The 18,486-nt window shown below is 36.8% G+C and overlaps 1 protein-coding gene across 3 annotated transcripts in view; it reads right to left on the minus strand.

The window, feature by feature from the left end:
• Positions 1–18,486, minus strand: part of LOC126481319 (3'-5' exoribonuclease 1-like) — a 103,211-nt gene that overhangs the window by 13,505 nt on the left and 71,220 nt on the right. Inside the window, exons 5-6 of one of the 3 annotated variants that reach the window (XM_050104981.1) lie at positions 1,193–1,390; positions 185–247 (exon numbers count right to left, since the gene is read on the minus strand). In XM_050104981.1, the coding sequence (XP_049960938.1) occupies positions 185–247; positions 1,193–1,390 (261 nt within the window). Of the gene's footprint in view, positions 1–40; positions 248–1,192; positions 1,391–18,486 lie in introns of all 3 variants that reach the window. The other 2 variants (XM_050104980.1, XM_050104982.1) reach the window with 2 other exon arrangements.

An 18,486-nucleotide genomic window follows, 5' to 3' on the forward strand; every position in this document is an offset into this window, starting at 1 on the left:
ATACTGATAACTACAAAAAAAGTAAAAGTCGATCACATACGCATCATGAACTGCAGTCATCTGACGATTGACTTATGTGACACGTGGAAAAGTCTGTACTAAGATCAGCAATTTCTTCTCCAGTTGTGTCCTCACATTCTACTGAGTTTAAATCTTTGGTTTTCTCCAGGAACTTTGCAGTTACCTGCCACTTCATTGTGTCCTTGGCTGCTTCGGTTTCCTTCACTGAGAGTACTCTTCTTTCTGACTAATACAGAAAATAATACTCAGTAAGTGAAAGATATAAATATTGATTTAAGAAAATAGTAATGGTGCACCATATATTAATTGTTTACCATTTGGTGACAGGTTTGGTGCTTATTTTTTGTTACAAATGGTGAAATTATAACAAATTAGAAACATCACGGACAATTACTTACATGAGGCAGACAGATTTGTCAATGATAACTTGGGCGTAAAGATGATGATTATTGAACAGTTCATTATTGATACTGCTTTTATAGGAATGTTTGGTGTCTGTTCTTGCTTTTGACCTGAAGTGTAATTAAGTAAATTAAATAACAATACTAGTTACATGAGTTACTTTGCTACTAACATTGAGTGAACTTCGGTAGCACATCCGACCGCTTACACTCCAACCGCTTACACTCCAATGTCTTCCCATTCATCTTTGTCGATCCTCGTCCTCACTACAGGCGACTCACTATCATCCTGGGGTCTGAATGACCTGACTTTCATTTTAACTTTCCCCATTTTACACCTCTGTCTTTGCTGAAGTAGGGATTAATAGTTCCAAAAGTTAGGATAATGACATCACTGTGTATGTCTATGTATGTGTCTATCGGCAGTGGTTAACATTTTCCCTCCTGGAGTTAAGTCCTGGCCAGCAATTCTGTCTCGCATAAATATTATTATTAGAAATATTCCATTGTATTATTTGAAATTGTCAAAAAATGAAATTTATTTGTTAAGGTATTTGAATGAGAAGCCAACAATTTTCCAACGAATGTTATTTTTGCCCATGTTTTATCTTGTTTAGTGTTGCAGGAATTATTTTTTATGTAGATTCAATAAACAAATCTCTGTCTTCATGGTGCATATAAATGTCCTTATCAAGCTCTGAAATGAATTTTAAATTCCCTTTAACAAAACAAATAGTCTACAGATACAGAGGAAAACAGTTATTTCTTACCTGGTTCCCATCCTCAGTGACAACTTTCATTTTATTATGACCTGCTGTTAAATGTATACGTTCATTAATGTGCACATTCGCACCATCTGCAATTAGGTGTATCAGCACTCTAGCTATGTTTCTAGCATCATCAATACCACAGTGAGGCCTTCCTTCAAATCCAATTTCCAGGTGATCAATCATCATCTTCAGGCAATACTGTAACAAATGTAATGATTTGCAGTGTATATATTAACTGATTTTTATGCTTCACGTTAAAATTTACGAGGACTGACTGACACACTGGATATATAAGTAAATTTCTTTCCAGTTTTCCTTACAAAAGGTTTATGAATGCAGTGGTGTCCTTGATTTATTTTTTTTAAAAAAGTTTTCAGGATGTCACTGCATCAAGATGTTGGGACATGATTATAGGAACAGTAATCAAGCAAGCATTCTTCAGTGCAAAGGCACTTGCTGATCAATGAGTGCCCTCAAACTGAATAGCATCAATCAAGATATTAAAAATATATTAGTATTGGTTGAAACAGTAAAAACTTTCCATTTGTCTGAATACACAGTAATCGCTTTTACAATTCCACACATATTTTTTGTGCTCTCACTGAGCAAAGATTCAAACACAAACTCATCCAAATGTCCATCCAATAGGAACATGGAAACATACATCACAAACTCTATTGAAGCATTCCAAATATAAGGCTTAAGCCAGCAGAGGTAATTTGAATAAACAGCTAGATTGGGCACTCTTTGGTGGATGAGTATCAATAATTTCATAAGTGCCACGGACCAAAAGCAGTTTGCATCCACCTAAGAATATCAAAGTTATGTTTAATATTAATGTTGTGGTGACCACTTTGCCCTTTTTACATGTTTTAATTTGGACTCCATCACTTCACTCATAACAAACTTGACTTATGCCTACAGATAGGTCAGTATGTAACATCCCATAACAAGTAGTTTGTAAGGCATCTGGCTGTGTATCAGCCTCGAATGATGTCACTACTTCGCTGTAACCATTGTTCACCAATATATCAGTTAGCTATTTGTGGATTCATGGATTCAAACTACAGCATTATTCTGCAGAACTCACTGATAAACAGTTTGTGCTCATATCTTATGAGACACTGAAATGAAGGAAAAAACTGAATCCATATTAATATTATAATTGCTGAACTCTGTGTGTGTGTGTGTGTGTGTGTGTGTGTGTGTGTGTGTGTGTGTGTGTGTGGGTGGGTGGGTGTGTGTGCGCGCGTGTGTGTGTGTGTGTGTGTGTGTGTGTGTGTGTGTGTGTGTGTGTGTGTGCGCGTGCGCGCACACATCCTTGTGGGTTTGTGCACATAAGTGTGCATGTTATTTTCTCATGACTAAACCACTGAACCAACTTTGATAAAATTTGGTATGGAGATTGCCTGAATGCTGAGGAAGAACTTAGTGTACTTCAGAAAAAAAATCACTCCCTAAGGGGGTGGAGCATCTTTTTTTACCAGTGAACATAACCCACGTTAAAAAATGATTAAATATATTTCATAATGTAGAGCTAATTCAGTAGCACAGTGCATAGATGTATGCTCCTACACACCCCTCAACATGCACTGCTTGACAGCAACAGTGTGTGATGCATCATCACGCATTTATGGTTGGGGGGGGGGGGGGGGGGGGGAGGTACACATCATGAGCTACACTTACCCAAACAGACAGACACGTGAGAGAAGTTGATGTTCTTGCATATACAATAGCTTACTTACACACCATCATTCATCATAGCAAAACTACTGACAGGTGAGTGCAGCCACGGGTTACAGCTAGTAATAAAATAAGGAGAACCAATTTTCCATACAGAGAATCATCAGTAGGACTTGAGTTGTACCTATCAATAAATTCAGTGTACCATTTGTATTATGAAAGAATACATCTCCGATATATTACAGTAGAGACTCTTCAAATAAGGAAGGTTTACAATGTCACCTAAAATTGTAGTAAATGCTTACACCAAAAATTATTCTGGCAGTTAGTTCAGAAGCACACTCAGAGTGTAAATAATTGCCATAGCATATTACACCTCTTAGAAACAAATATTGCTGAGCAAATATGCATGCTAGTATGTATTTTTTCCCATTGTAGCATTGTCAACACAGTCTGGGTCTTTTCTTATGAACGTAATGCAAATATTTGGAAGGAGGTGGGCGCGAACACTGTCAACACCATCATGAATCATTCAGCTTACGACTCTACCACTTTTTACAGTAAAAGTAAAGGAAAAAATCCGAAAGTGTAATAAAAGTATGTTCTGCAATAAATGATGTTAACATTTCCGCCTGATTATTTGGGTGTTTATTTCCGAATATGCGACGAGTTCCGAATAGTTGGTGTGGCAGGTATCTTACAGGGCAGCATAAATTTCTGCTACGGAATCAAGCAGCTATAAAATTCGTTTTTTTTTATTTCCAGCATGCTAGTTTAGTAACAGGACAGCAACTTGAGTTAACCAGTTTGATGCAGAAAACAGCCAAAGTTTCAAAATTCAGTTGCTTTTGTTTAATTGATGACCGATTTCATGTATCAGAGCCCATTCTCAAATCATCCAAAAAAAGAAAAAGGTGTACTCTGTAATAGCACGCAAACCACATTAATATTGTACATGATTGTGTTTAACCCATTAGTCAAGTTTACAGAGACCATTCATTGGCAGCACTACTGTTTTGTGTATGCTTGCTGGCAACCCTTGCGAATAAACAATATTTTGCACAATACCAATATCATTGTGGTTTTCAAAGCTGAGTGCATATTTTTCTGCATGTACTAGCTTACCAAAATTTTAATTAATATCGATATGATTGATTTCAAATTTTGTTGAAATAAGGTTCGCTTAAGCAGCTACCATACAGCTTTCCGCGCATGCACAGAGTTGAAATCGTGTATAAGTGATGCCTACTCACACTTTATGCTACTTGCCACTTGGAGCATGGCTCTTTGGTGTATAAGCAGTGAGAGAAAGCAGCCAGAATCCACCCGGAAAAGCTGCCAGATTCACGCATGAGCATAGCTGTCTGAGTTAGAATGGGGGTACACTTCATTAGACTCATGTTTTGTTTGGGGTGCATTTTTCAATCATTTCGAAGCTATAGCATTTCCCGCATTCGGATACTCATTTTTACCATCTGTTGTTCTTTTTTTTTTTATAGACTCGGCGACGAACACATGTGCTCTGTGAAAATGCCGAAACCTACAGTAACCACTGCCAAAAGGGTGCAAGAATTTGAAATCGATGGTTTATATGCTTTTGATAAGTTAACAGTGTTTTGTAAATTCTGCAATATCAGAGTTTCTATAGTGAAACATGTGCAGACCGGAAAACATAAGGACGACAAGTTGAAGCAGACCAATTTGCAAATAAAGTGGCAGTCTAAAATTAGCAACAGCTTTGAAATGACAAAAAAGAAGAGCGATTATGAATATCTGGCCCAAAGGACTGTGGAAACATTTTTGAAGGCCAACATTTCACTCCACAAACTGGAGAACGAAGACTTTCGGCACTGGATGAACGAGTTCATTGAAGGTGCCCAGTGGTGTTACTTTTTTATTTATTTTGTGGCTACAGCTTGCATCAAAATTATTTTGGTAAATCTTCACTTTACATGTACTCTCAATCAGTTCACAATTAAACTCTGTACCTCTCATATTTTATAAAAATATAGGGGGAACTGGGGCAATTACAACAGAAATTAATATATATTTTTTAAATACTTGCAAAACTTCAAAACAAAGAAAGTTAGATATTTGAGTTAAAATTTATATTAATGTTTAGACTTTCCCAATTTTCTCATCTTATGTTAGGGGCAAACCATTAATAGTTAAAAAAATAATAATGTTAAGTCTGCAACTGTAAATTCTAATTACCACATCTGGAGGTATTGGAACAGTGTGTCCCACTCCTTCACACTAATAATGAATGAATGTATTGCACGGCTGTTCGGAACGTAACTAACCTCAGCACTACATACCCTGAAAGTTTCACCAAAATCTAATTAATGAATCTTAAATAATAGTATTAAATTAGGCACAAGAGCTGATTGTTACAAATCCACAACAACTACTTGGTACCAGAATGAAATTTTCACTCTGCAGTGGAGTGGGCGCTGATATGAAACTTCCTGACAAATTAAAACTGTGTGCTGGACCGAGACTTGAACTCGGGACTTTTGCCTATCACGGGCAAGTGCTCTACCACTTTGAGGTGCTGGTAACATTTCAGGTGTTAAAACAATGAGAGACACTATTGTGCCTTCAATACAACAGCAAAGAAAAACTGAGGTAATGGAACAACTAGCAGCGAAAGATGTTGTTATATTAGCCGACGAGACCACTGACAGAAGAGGCTGTTGTGTTTTTGCTGTTTTGTTGAGAACTATGGAAGCTTGGAATGAGCAGAAAGTTTTTGTGGCAAGTGTGACAGTTCTCGATGCAGCGAACTCGACACAATGTGCTCATGCTACTTTGGAGTCTACAAACATATAATATACAGTGTGATAATGTTAAAACAGTAGTGAGTGACAGTGCTAAGTATATGAACAAATGTGTTGACTCCTTGAAAAAATAATAGGTGATAATTTAATCCATGTTCAATGCTGGGCACATAAAATTAATTTAATTGGCAACATTTATTCCAAGGAACTTAGTAAGTTAAATACTACAATCAGTTATTGAAGAGCGCTTTTTAAACACCAGAAAGAGGAAACATTTATGTTTGCAGTTTCTTAAAGGGAAAAATTGAATTCCAAAGGTTTTTCCTCTTCCAGTTTTAACGCAATAGAACTCTTGGTTCTCCACAGCCATTTACGTAGCAGAATATTTTGAGGTAATGATTGATTTCTTCCGCAGTGATGATATGCGAGAGCTGTCGAATGCAGGCACTGAGTATATTACTTCACTGTCAGATAATGATGTAACTAGGATTCTTGCAGAGGTCATGTTCATTAAAGAACATGCCAGAGACTTGATGAGCATGGCATTCTTCTTAGAGACTTCAAAGCGGCCAACTTCACATGGACTTTATTCAAAGTTGAAGCATCTTGAAGTATGGTTCAGTTTTGTGGGAAAAGGAATATTTGGCAATGAAACCAGTGAGATTTTAAAAACAATAAAGAGCGAAGTGCTTCAGGCAGAAATTAAGGAGGGATTGAAGTGAGCTGGGCTGCACCTCCAAACGAGATTGTCGTCTCTCACGGCCACAGATCCAAGTAAACCAGTTTTCAAAGCCTTGGATTCTTGTTTCGATCCAAGGACAATAATTCTCAATACTATTAATTCCGAAATAGCCAGTATCTTGCAATCTGTACCTGGGATGACTGTTCTTAGTACTGTAGATACTCTGAAGGGGTATCAATCTCTCCAAAATTTTGTTCAAAACCAAATGTCAATGCAGCTGGGACATGTTGACATAGTGAAATGTCTGCGGGCAACTGCAGTCGACAATCACCAATTTGCATTTGCAGTATTGAAAGCTGTTTGGTTCTCGTGTTCCACTGTTGACAGCGAGAGGCTATTTTCCAACTATAATGAAGTACTGCCAGATAGGTGGCACAATCTCTCTGAAGACAACAATGTTATAATGACAATGCTGTCATTCGAAAAATTGTCTACAGGGTGACGCCTTAGTGATACTGTAGACCTATCTTTGTTAGTTCGTTTCGTTATTCTTCTTTAAAAAAAAACTATGCATATTCTCACTTTCTCAAATGTTTACTAGTTTTTACTTCCCTGATGTGAGGAAGAACTATGCTTCTTTTGTTTGAGGATGGATTTTTGTTTTGTCTGTCTTTACCCTATTTGTCCAGATATCGGTAAAAACAGCTGAAAATACAGTACATAACTGAGCCTTACTACCATTTGTATACATGTGTCAAAAAAAAGAAGAAGAAGAGGAGACTATGTTAAAGGAAGTATTTTTGCAATTAAAAGATTGTGTTAGTGATGGGAAATAGAATTTAAAACTCAAAATTTGTACTGAAACATATCATAAACTTTATTTCCAAGCAACATGTGAGGGAACATTAAAAAATTAAGAAACTTAAATTTAGTCTTATTTTTAGCCCAAGTTAAATACCTTTTGTAAATGTTTATAAATATTTTGTTACTTATGAAAATTAAAAAATAAACTTTAAGCTTTCTTGGTGATATTCATACAGAAAAATCTCTTGGGGATGTAGCCAAAACATTTTATTTATTAACAATAGCACTGCAGAGGCAAATATTTTTCTTTACATTAAAAGATTTTCTTCTAAGTTTCATTATTACTATTCTGTACGAAATTTCAAGTATTTACAAGGGTCACTCCAAAAGAAATGCACACTATTTTTGTAAAAATACAGTTTTCATTCTGCATGTGTGAAAGTTTTACAGTGTGTAGATACATCCTTCCCACTTGTTTTCAAACTTAGTTCAACCTGTTCCCGTGAGTGGCACTGTCACAGCATGTCTTCAAGATGGCTCCTACACTTGACATTCGTCAGAAGCAACGTCCTGTCATAGAAGTCGTGTGCTGTGAAAACGAGACAGTGGGAAACATCCACAAAAGGTTGAAAAAGGTGTATGGAGATGCTGCTGTCGATCACAGTACAGTGGGCAAGCAGGTTATGTGATGAAAGCGGGCACGGCAATATTGAGGACTGTCCTCGAGGCGGCAGGCCTCATACTGCACACACTCCAGACAATGTGTAGAGAGTTAACGAATTGGTGACTGCTGACAGATGCATCACAGTGAACGAATAGTCACGCTACGATGGGATAGGGGAAGGAAGTGTTGGCAGAATACTGTAAGTGTTTGCCATTAAAAAAGGTTTGTGCCAGGTTGGTTCCCAGGATGTTGACGGTGGCTCACAAAGAAACAAGAAAAACGATTTGCAGCGAACTTTTGGAACAGTAAGAGAATGGTGGAGGTGAATTTTTTGGAAGAATTGTGACAGGTGATGAAACATGGCTCCATCATTTTTGACCAGAGACAATCAATGGAGTGGCATCATGCAAATTTACCCACGAAAAAAAAAAAATTCAAAACCACACCTTCTGCTGGAAAAGTTATGGCCACAGTGTTTTTTGATTCCGGGACATCATGCCAAGTGGAACCACTATAAATTCTGACACATATGTGATGACACTGAAGAAACTTCAAGCTCGACTGAGTCATAATCGACCACATCGGCAAAAGCAGGATGTTTTGCTGTTTACACGACAATGCACGGCCACATGTCAGACAAAAAACCATGGAAGCGATCACAAAACTCGGATGGACAACACTGAAACACCTGCCTTACAGTCCTGACCTGGCTCCATGTGACTATCATCTCTCTGGGAAACTGAAAGACTCTCTTCGTGGAACAAGGTTTGAAGATGATGACTCCCTTGTGCATGCTGCCAAACAGTGGCTCCAACAGGTTGGTCCAGAATTTTACCGTGTGGGTATATAGGCGCTGGTTACAAGATGGCGTAAGGCAGTTGAGAGAGATGGAAATTATGAGGAGAAATGAAAATATTGTTCCTAAAGGATGTATCAACACACTGTAAAACTTTCAAACATGTAGAATAAAAGATGGATTTTAAAAATAATAGTGTGCATTTCTTTTGGAGTGACCCTCGTAATATAAATATTTAAGTCGGTGAGACAAATTGTCAAGTGTCAAAAATAGACTGCAGACCAAAAAAAGGGGAGTTTTGTATATTTTTTAATCTGCTGGATACAACATTGATAAATAATTTTTTAAAGTATTTAAAATACATGTATCACTCCACACCATTCTGGCCAAGCAGAGCAACAGTATATAAATGTTAAAAATTGAGATAATAGTCTCTGTTGAAGATACTTCATAGATGACGCATTTCATGCTTCTGACGCATCTTCAGATCATTCTTGAGCCTCGGAAACTGGTTTCTGTGGTCTTCACATCTCAAGAATGATATGAAGAAGTGTGAAGCATGTCATCAATAAAATATCTGCAACATACTGCTATTTTCATTTTTACCTTCGGTATTTGTTTTTAAATAATAGTTTATGTCAAAATTTTTTGTTAAAATAATTTTTCTCTACACTTGTCTCATTTTTGACCCACCCTATCTTCCAATTTCAACATAGCATTGAAAAATGGTCAAATATCACAAAATAGATAATTATATAATAGAGGGAAACATTCCAATATGGGTTGTGAAAGCTTGAAATTTGTTTGTGTGTTTTTTATTGTGTCTATCTACCAGCGCATTCTCGTTTGGTAAGTTACAGCATCTTTGTTTTTTATATATAAAATAGATAATTAATAATAAAAGTAGCTTTCCAGAAAATAATACCAATAAATAACACCGAAAAGTGCAAAAAATAACACATTGATTTAGGCCATAAAATAACACCAATTTTTTCCTGTCCCTACCAATACTGTACAATGATAAGGGAGTTTTTGTGGCCTCATTTGGATGGAATGGACATTGAAGAGCTGTGGTTTCAACAGGATGGTGCCACCTGCAAAACTTCCTGTGAAACAATTCAGTTGCTCCACGAGCAGTTCCCTGATTGCCTCATTTCACAAAATGCTGATCATCAATGGCAACCAAGGTTAATGTAACTTAACTCCTTGTGACTTTTTTCTTTGGGGTCATCTTAAGTCAATGTTGTATGCCAATAAACCCCAAAATATCCATGACCTGAAGGAGAAAATCTGATGAGTTGTCAGTGAACTTGTGTAGGCAGAGTGAATTTCATGGATCTATTTCTTGCAGGCCACTGCAGTAGAGGTGGTCTTTAGTACAGACTTCAACTCTATCTCAAAATCTGTCAGAAAATCCACAGAGATTCTGGTCGTACGTAAAGCATACCAGCAGCAAGACACAATATCTTCAATGCACAATAGCAACAGTAATGTTATCAATGAAAGCTCCACTAGATCAGAGTTACTAATCACGGTTTTACGAAATTCCTTCACCAACAAAAACGCAGTAAATATTTCAGAAATCAAATCAAGAACAATTACAAATATGAGTAGTTTGAAAGCAGGTATCTTCAGTGTAGTGAAGCAATTTAGGTCATTAATAAAGGCAAGTCTTCCAGTCCAGACTGTATACCAAATTTGCAGTAAAATTTTGGAACATATACTGTGTTCTAACATTATGAAATACTTCAAACAGAATGGTCTATTGAAACCGTCAGCACAGATTCAGAAAATGTTGGTCTTGTCAAAGGCAACTAGCTCTTTATTCACATGAAGTAATGAGTGGTACTGAAACGGAATCTCAAATTGATTCTGCATTTCTAGATTTTCAAAAGGCTTTGGACAGCATTCCTCACAACGGCTTCTATCCAAGTTGCACACCTATGGCGTACTGTCACAGTTGTGTGACTAGATTCATGATTTCCTGCCAGAAAAGTTACAATTCGTAGTATGTGATGGAGTGTCATCGTATAAAGCAGAACTGCTGTTCCTAATCTACACAGACGGTTTAGGATGCAATGCGAGCAGCTCTTTTATACTGTTTACAGATGATGCTATTATGTTACTATATACTAAATTAGTCAGAATACCAACCAAACCAATTGCAAAATGAATTAAAAAAAGGTATCTGTATGGCGCAGAAAATGGCAATTGACTCCAAACAACAAAAAGTGCGAGTTCCTCTGCATGTATACTAACTAAAAGGGGTTCATTAAATTTTGGTTACATGATAAATCACACAAATCTAAAGGTTGTCGATTCAACTAAATACCTAGGGTTTACAATTACAAACATATTGGAACCATGTCACAGAAAATGTTGTGGGGAAGGAGAACAAAAAAACTGTGTTTTACTGGCAAAATACTTAGCAACAAATCTAATAGAGAGACTGCCTACACTATGTTTTATGTGGTCTTCTGGAATATTGCAATGCTGTATTGGATCCTTAACCCCATAGTACTGATGGAGGACATCAGAACATTCCAAAGAAGGGCAGCTCATTTTGTATTATCACAAAATAGGGGAGACAGTGCCACAAATACAATACGCGAGTTAGGATGACAACCATTACAACTAAAGGATTTTTCAATGCAGCAAGAACTTTTCACAACATTTCAATCACCAACTTTCCCTGCAAAAATATTTTGTTGACTACCACCTACATGGGAGGAATGACCATTGTAATAAAATAGTTGAAATCAGAGCTCGCATGGGAAGACCTAGGTGGTAATTTTTCCCAAATGCTATTGAAGAGTGAAACAGTAGAGAAATAGTCTCAATGAACCCTCTGCCAAGCACTTAAGTGTGAAGTGCAAAGTAGTCATGCAGATGAAGATGTGGGTGCCACTCTATCCAATGCAGAACAGATGCCTCAGTGACTGGATCTAAGTCAATATATGTTTGACAGATTTAATTTAAGAACTTAATGAAACTACACTAACTCTGAGTTTAGGAAATTTCTGTTCAGCTTACAGAGTGTTTTTGGATTATTTTATAGAAAGTACCAAACATTAGTTGTATGTGATGTCTTCAATATTAATTTTATAGCTTTATAACTGATTGTGCAAGAAAAGTATGTTGGAAGACTTCCTAAATTCTTTCCAGATAGACTGAAGGGGAACAGCAGCAAAACAATACACAACATTTTTGTTTATTCCTTATAACTAGTGGGGGCATTCTGTTAGTAAAAGTGTAAATGGTCTTTCGTACCATGACACACAAATTTTCACTAAAAGGGATTTGTGCACACAGAACACAAACACATGTTAAATATAATTACAAATTGTTTAGAAATTTTATCCCAGTGATAACAGAGACATTTTCAACCTCATTAAAGAACAAGAGTGGCAGGATGTTTATAGCATAGATAACGTAGACCAGCGGTTCTCAAACTTTTTTTGGTGACAGAAACCTTTTGAAATACAAAATATTTTACAGAGACCTAAATAAATAACAGCTGGTTTGAGGTCCATTCCTTGATTATAATCATTTAATGAAAATCATACAAAAATAGGTACATTATACACCACTGGCTTCTACAACGATATACAAAAACAACACACAACAATACAAAACACAGAAATAACACTGTATTGATTCCGCAGTAAATTGATAACATTGTTTACAATTAATGGGAGATGTGAAGTTGTTTTTTATTTTTGACCAACTGTTTAATGTCAGATCTGAAAGAAGAGAGTTGAAGATGCATGTCAGATTCACCATCCAGTATACTGCGGGTATTTTCTTTGTAGCTGCATATGCTAAACATCATGCTTCACACAAGTACGTTTTGGGTATAGGAGAAGATAACTCAGAGCTTGTATGCCACAGTGTAGATATTCATCACAAACCCTGCACCCAAAATCATCAAGTGACATTTTGAAAAATGATTCCATGCTTGAATCTGGTGTCATTTCCAAAGAGATTTTGTTTGACATATCTTCTGGCTTCTGCAAATACAGTATCCAAGGATTCTGAATAAACAAATTAATTTTTCCTTTTGTAGTCCGATCCTCAGGAAAATATGTCTCTTAAGATGCACGTACATTGTGGATACATTGGGCCAATTCTTCAAATATTTCATTTGGTAATTCTGCTATCTCACCAATGAACACTTGCCAATACAAACAATCCACAAATGTATTTTTAAGGCAGTTCTTTTGTTAAGAGTATTGTCTGTTTTCCTTTAAAGATAGATTTAATTCAAACAATGGAAAGTCCAGGATAGAATAATGATGATATCATGAATAGGATAGACTGCTTCTCACCATGCAGAGGACATGATGAGTTGTAAAAAGGTAAAACAAAAAGGCTGCTATACATTTAAGCTTTCGGCCAAAAAGCCTTTGAAAGTGACGGGTAAACCATAGGAAAGAAGAAAAAGAAAATGACGAATTGACACTGAGTAAAGTAATGCATTAGAGAAAGGGAAACAGTACTGGGTTCTGGGTTTCATTCATTAATCTTTACAAATATATTTGGCAAAAATGGTAGTCTGAACAACTAAGTCACATCCCTCAAACTGTCTTTTAATTTAAAAGAAACGTCAGTCAGCTCGTAATTCAGCTCTCACTTCGAATAATCCTGTTAAGGTCTTGCCCTGAGGTAACCAACTAACATTGGTATCGAGCAGTAGTGTTTCAAGTCTGCTCCCATCATCATTACAGTTGAGACGGTTTATTTAAAAAAAAAACTGTTAATCATGTTAAAAAAATTCTTTCCTGGTAGTGTTAGTTGGCAGTGATCTACACAAAAGCGACACTTCTTTGAGAGAACATTTATAACGGATATCATACAACTGGCATCAAGACAGCCAGTCCAACAACATCATGTGACCCACCCATTTGCAAAACAAATTTGTTGTGTTGAAGGTGACCAATTATTTCTTTTTCGATTTAGCCTGCAAAATTGTTAATTTGATGCAAAATTGTCATTAGAAAGTGGCATTGGAGAAAGATCCTTTGCAGATTTGTCATCGAGCACACACTGTGTTATCTGCCACATATGGTTTTATTTAATTCTCAGCGACAGTATGCACTCAGCCGTTTGTGCAGTGTGACAGCTGACCAAATACGATGCCTCTACAGATTTTTCATTCACTGTTTGGATCACAAACTTCAGAGGTGTTTGACTTCTTAATAACTGTCCTTTCGTATGTATAAAAAATTCTTCATTCTTCTCTTTGAAATTGGGCTGTATAGTTTCTAAATGTCTGCACAACTTATCAGGTGTCACAGAACTACTTGATAGTAGCTTGTTACATAATATGCACAGAGGTGAGCCATTATAATCAACACATCCGAGAATGATGTAAGATTTGTCATACTTACTTCTATTCACCTTCAGACAGTAATTAGATATCTTACTGCTTGAAACCATGGAGCTTGAAATCATTACATCATCTTCTTGGATATCATAGTCAAGACTGGAAATCTTTGAGGGTGATGCTACATCTTCTGGGCAAACCATCTTCGAACTTCTGATGCAAGAGTTTGTTACGATGTCTTTAAGCCAGCACTCCAGTCCATCTTTTCAAATCAACAGTTCAATTTTACAATATGTCGGGTACAGAATAACATTGCCATAAGGTATTCAATAAGAAACACAAATCAAATATACTGCGGTCCAAGAACAGTGGGCTGATTCGCCAAGCCAAATTAGACCACACATTGCAATTGCAAACTAGAGTAGGAACTGTACTCTGTGATGCGCAGCATGGTTTTTTTTTATATATATATAATGGAAGGAAACATTCCACGTGGGAAAAATTATATATAAAAACAAAGATGAGGTGACTTACCGAACAAAAGCGCTGGCAGGTCGATAGACACACAAACAAACACAAACACACACACAAAATTCAAGCTTTCGCAACAAACTGTTGCCTCATCAGGAAAGAGGGAAGGAGAGGGGAAGACGAAAGGAAGTTGGTTTTAAGGGAGAGGGTAAGGAGTCATTCCAATCCCGGGAGCGGAAAGACTTACCTTAGGGGGAAAAAAGGACAGGTATACACTCGCACACACGCACATATCCATCCACACATACAGACACAAGCACACATATGTCTGCTTGTGTCTGTATGTGTGGATGGATATGTGCGTGTGTGCGAGTGTATACCTGTCCTTTTTTCCCCCTAAGGTAAGTCTTTCCGCTCCCGGGATTGGAATGACTCCTTACCCTCTCCCTTAAAACCCACTTCCTTTCGTCTTCCCCTCTCCTTCCCTCTTTCCTGATGAGGCAACAGTTTGTTGCAAAAGCTTGAATTTTGTGTGTGTGTTTGTGTTTGTTTGTGTGTCTATCGACCTGCCAGCGCTGCCAGCGCTTTTGTTCGGTAAGTCACCTCATCTTTGTTAAATCCCCAGACAGGAAGCATAGACAGCGAAGTGACAAAATCTTTCGAGGCGGTTCAAGGTATCTTGAGGATGAGAGAGAGATGGAGCGAGTATAGTGGAATATCTGCATACGCGAAACACAAAGTTTGGTTTCACAAGAGGTTTAACAACCAAAAATGCTATATTGGACCACTGTAGAATAAGAGGAGTAGCTCACAACTGGTTCCTCCCACACTTTAAGAACAGACAGCAAAAGGTCATTCTCCACAGTAATGAGAATGGGTCTAAGGTGGCATCTGATAGAATCACGGTTAAGTGGGTGGTGCCTTGGGATGGTCATGCTGGAACCACTACTGTTTCTTCTATACATTAATATGCTTTCTGATATGACAGGTGATTCTAAAATATTTCTGTTTGGTGATGACACTAGCTTGGTAGTGCAGGACATTGAGTGCAGCACAGGCAATGTGTCAAATGGTGCAGTTCAAGATATAACTTTATAACTTACGGAAAATAAATTTGTGCTAAATCACAGTGAGGCTTGGTTTTTAGTTTCCAACACACAATTCAACTAAAATTGACATTTAGATTACACAGAATGGGTATAAGATTAGTGAGTCTGGATAATTCAAATTCCTAGGTGTTCAGGTAGATGGTAAGCTGTCATTGTAAGCTTATGTTCAGGATCTTGTTCACAAACTGAATGTTGCTATATTCACCACTAACACAATATCTGCAATAAGTGACAGCCCAACACAGAAATTAGTCTACTTCGCTTATTTTTATCCACTTATGACATACAGGGTAACTCTTCCCATTCACAAAGGGTATTTTTGACTCAGAAACAGGTAGTTCGAAAAATATGTAGCATAATTTTATGAACCTATTGTCGCATCTCATTCAGGAGTCTGGGACTTTTCTGACATCGGCCTCTTAATATACATCTCATTTAATGTCATTTGTTGTTAACAATATGAGCTTATTACCATGCCATAACCCCTTTCACTTAGTTAATACTATGCAGAAATTCAATCTGCACTTGGACTGCAAATCCCTGACTTGTGCAAAAGGGCATGCTGTATTCTACTGCATCCATTTTCAATAAGCTACTACAAGAACTGAAAAATCTTAGCAGTAACCCACACACTTTGAAGTCCAAATAGCAGAATTTCCTCATTGCTCACCCCTATTCTGTCAGTGTGTTCCTGGAAAAAATTAAGTTGATTCCTGTGATGTATTGTTGATTGTGCTAATATATGCTCACAGCTTGATGTCTGCATAGGATTCATGTAAATCTTATTTTATCTACTATTTCCTCATTTTAATTTCATGTACAAACTCGTTCCATGACAGGGAGATTTGCTCCTCAATTTGGTCCTACAGAAGGACATGAATAAAGAGGGAGTTCATTCTCAATATCAACCCTGAAGGTGTGGATGCACCAAATTCATCACTACATCTATTACATTGGAGAATTTAATCTCACAGCACCACTGGAGAGAGGCTGCAGAGTTGAGTTTAGGTATTCAATCAGTCTTTCGAACAGGGATGCTTTCCCTATGTTTTGAAGTATGAGGAAGTCGGACCTCTGTTCAAGAAAGGGCCAAGGGAAGAGGTGTAAACTATCAGCCTATTTCTATTCTTCCAGTCCTATCAAAAGTGTTAGAGAAAGAACCTGCAAACCAGATCAAAAACTTTATTTTTAAAAAAAATGATATTATTATAAGTAACCAATTTGGATTTCAACCAGGAAAAAACACTCTGGATGCAGTGAATAACTATTGAAAAGATAGGCAAATCATTGGATCAGAGGGGTAAAGTTGCTGGTACCTTCTGTAATCTCATAAAAGCATTTGACTCCGTGAACCGTGACTTGCTTATCTACAAATTAGACAAAAAAGGATTAAGGACAATGCTCTACACTGGCTAACATCATACTTACAAACAGAAAACAAATGATAATTAACACCTCAGATGCTGTGAACTATTATTCTAAATGGAGTACAGTATCACAAGGTGTGCCTCAAGGCTCCATTTTGGAGCCAATCCTTTTCCTATTCTACATAAATGACTTACCCATAAATGCAAATTCCCCATCAGTTCTGTTTGCAAATAGTACTTCTGTTTTAACTGAAGATTAAAAAAAAAAAAAAAATCCGAGCTCTGTCATAAGCACACTGGTTCCAATTAAATGGGTTGAAACTGAACATTGCAAAAATCCATATGGTACATTTCAAAACCAAACATTTGAAATGTGTGGAATTTAGAATACAACATAACTATCAACCTATGAAAGAAGTTGACACTGTCAAATATCTGAGACTAAATGTGGACAAGAACTTCGGCTGGAATACACATTTTGACTTCCTATCAAATAAACTAAGCAGTTTTGCATTTGCAATGCAAATAATAGCAAATTCCACTGACCTGAGTACAAGAAAAATTGCTTATCATAGTTATTTTGAATCTGTCATTAGATATGGGATAATTTTCTGGGTAGGTTCAAGTAGTGTATCTTGAACACTGAAACTGCAAAAGAAAATTGTCTGATACATGTGTACTGCACAGCAAACAGTCTTGTCACCCATTATTTCTTAAACTGCAAATCCTACCTGTTCCCTCCATATACATTTATGAAATTATAATCTTCCTTCATGGCACACAAAAATTATTCAAGGAGAATCATTTTAACCAAACATATAACACAAAAAATAAAAATAATTTTATGCTACCCACACACCAGTTGAAATTATATGCAATGACTCCACAGTATATGGAGATGACAATATACAACAAGTTAATCAGCAAAAACATATTTAATACGAAGCCAGAAATTTTAAAAATAAGGCTACAGCAGATTCTGTGGGAGAAATGCTAATACTCAATAGAAGAATTCACAGAGGACGAAATGGCAATTTGAGCAAGGGGTAATTAAGTGTCAGATTTTATTGTATGTATGTATAACAAAATTGTGTTATTATTATGACGCTGTCTGTTAACATAAACTATTCTCTGTATGTGGTGAAATTTTACCACAATTTGACGTGTCTCCTGTAACTGAACCACATGATTTAGATTATGCACATTATGAGACAAATAAATGACAATTCACAAAAAAGGGATGAGAAGAAGCCCATGGCAAGCTGGAGCTTCTAGTTTCTGATCATGTAATTGGTAGTACACTGGCAGGGAAATGTCATGATCTGCATTTGAGTCAAAGTCAAGTACACAATTTTAAATTGTCACATTCACTCACAACAATGTATACTGCACAGTAAGTATGAGAATGGAGGTTGACACATATTCAATATTCCAATTGATAGCAAAAAGTGCCTGTGTCAATTTCACCCAGAGATTAGTTTAGCACCCAGCACATTGATGTCCCTTGATGAGTGCCACCAACAGAAGTAAAGAGAGTAAGTGGTGAGGGAAAAATTATCATGAGCACCTTTTTTCATCCAGAATAGACACAGAATTACAATCACATATAAGG

This window comes from Schistocerca serialis, chromosome 5 (genome assembly GCF_023864345.2).
Source record: "Schistocerca serialis cubense isolate TAMUIC-IGC-003099 chromosome 5, iqSchSeri2.2, whole genome shotgun sequence".
Taxonomy (NCBI): Eukaryota; Metazoa; Arthropoda; class Insecta; order Orthoptera; family Acrididae; genus Schistocerca; species Schistocerca serialis.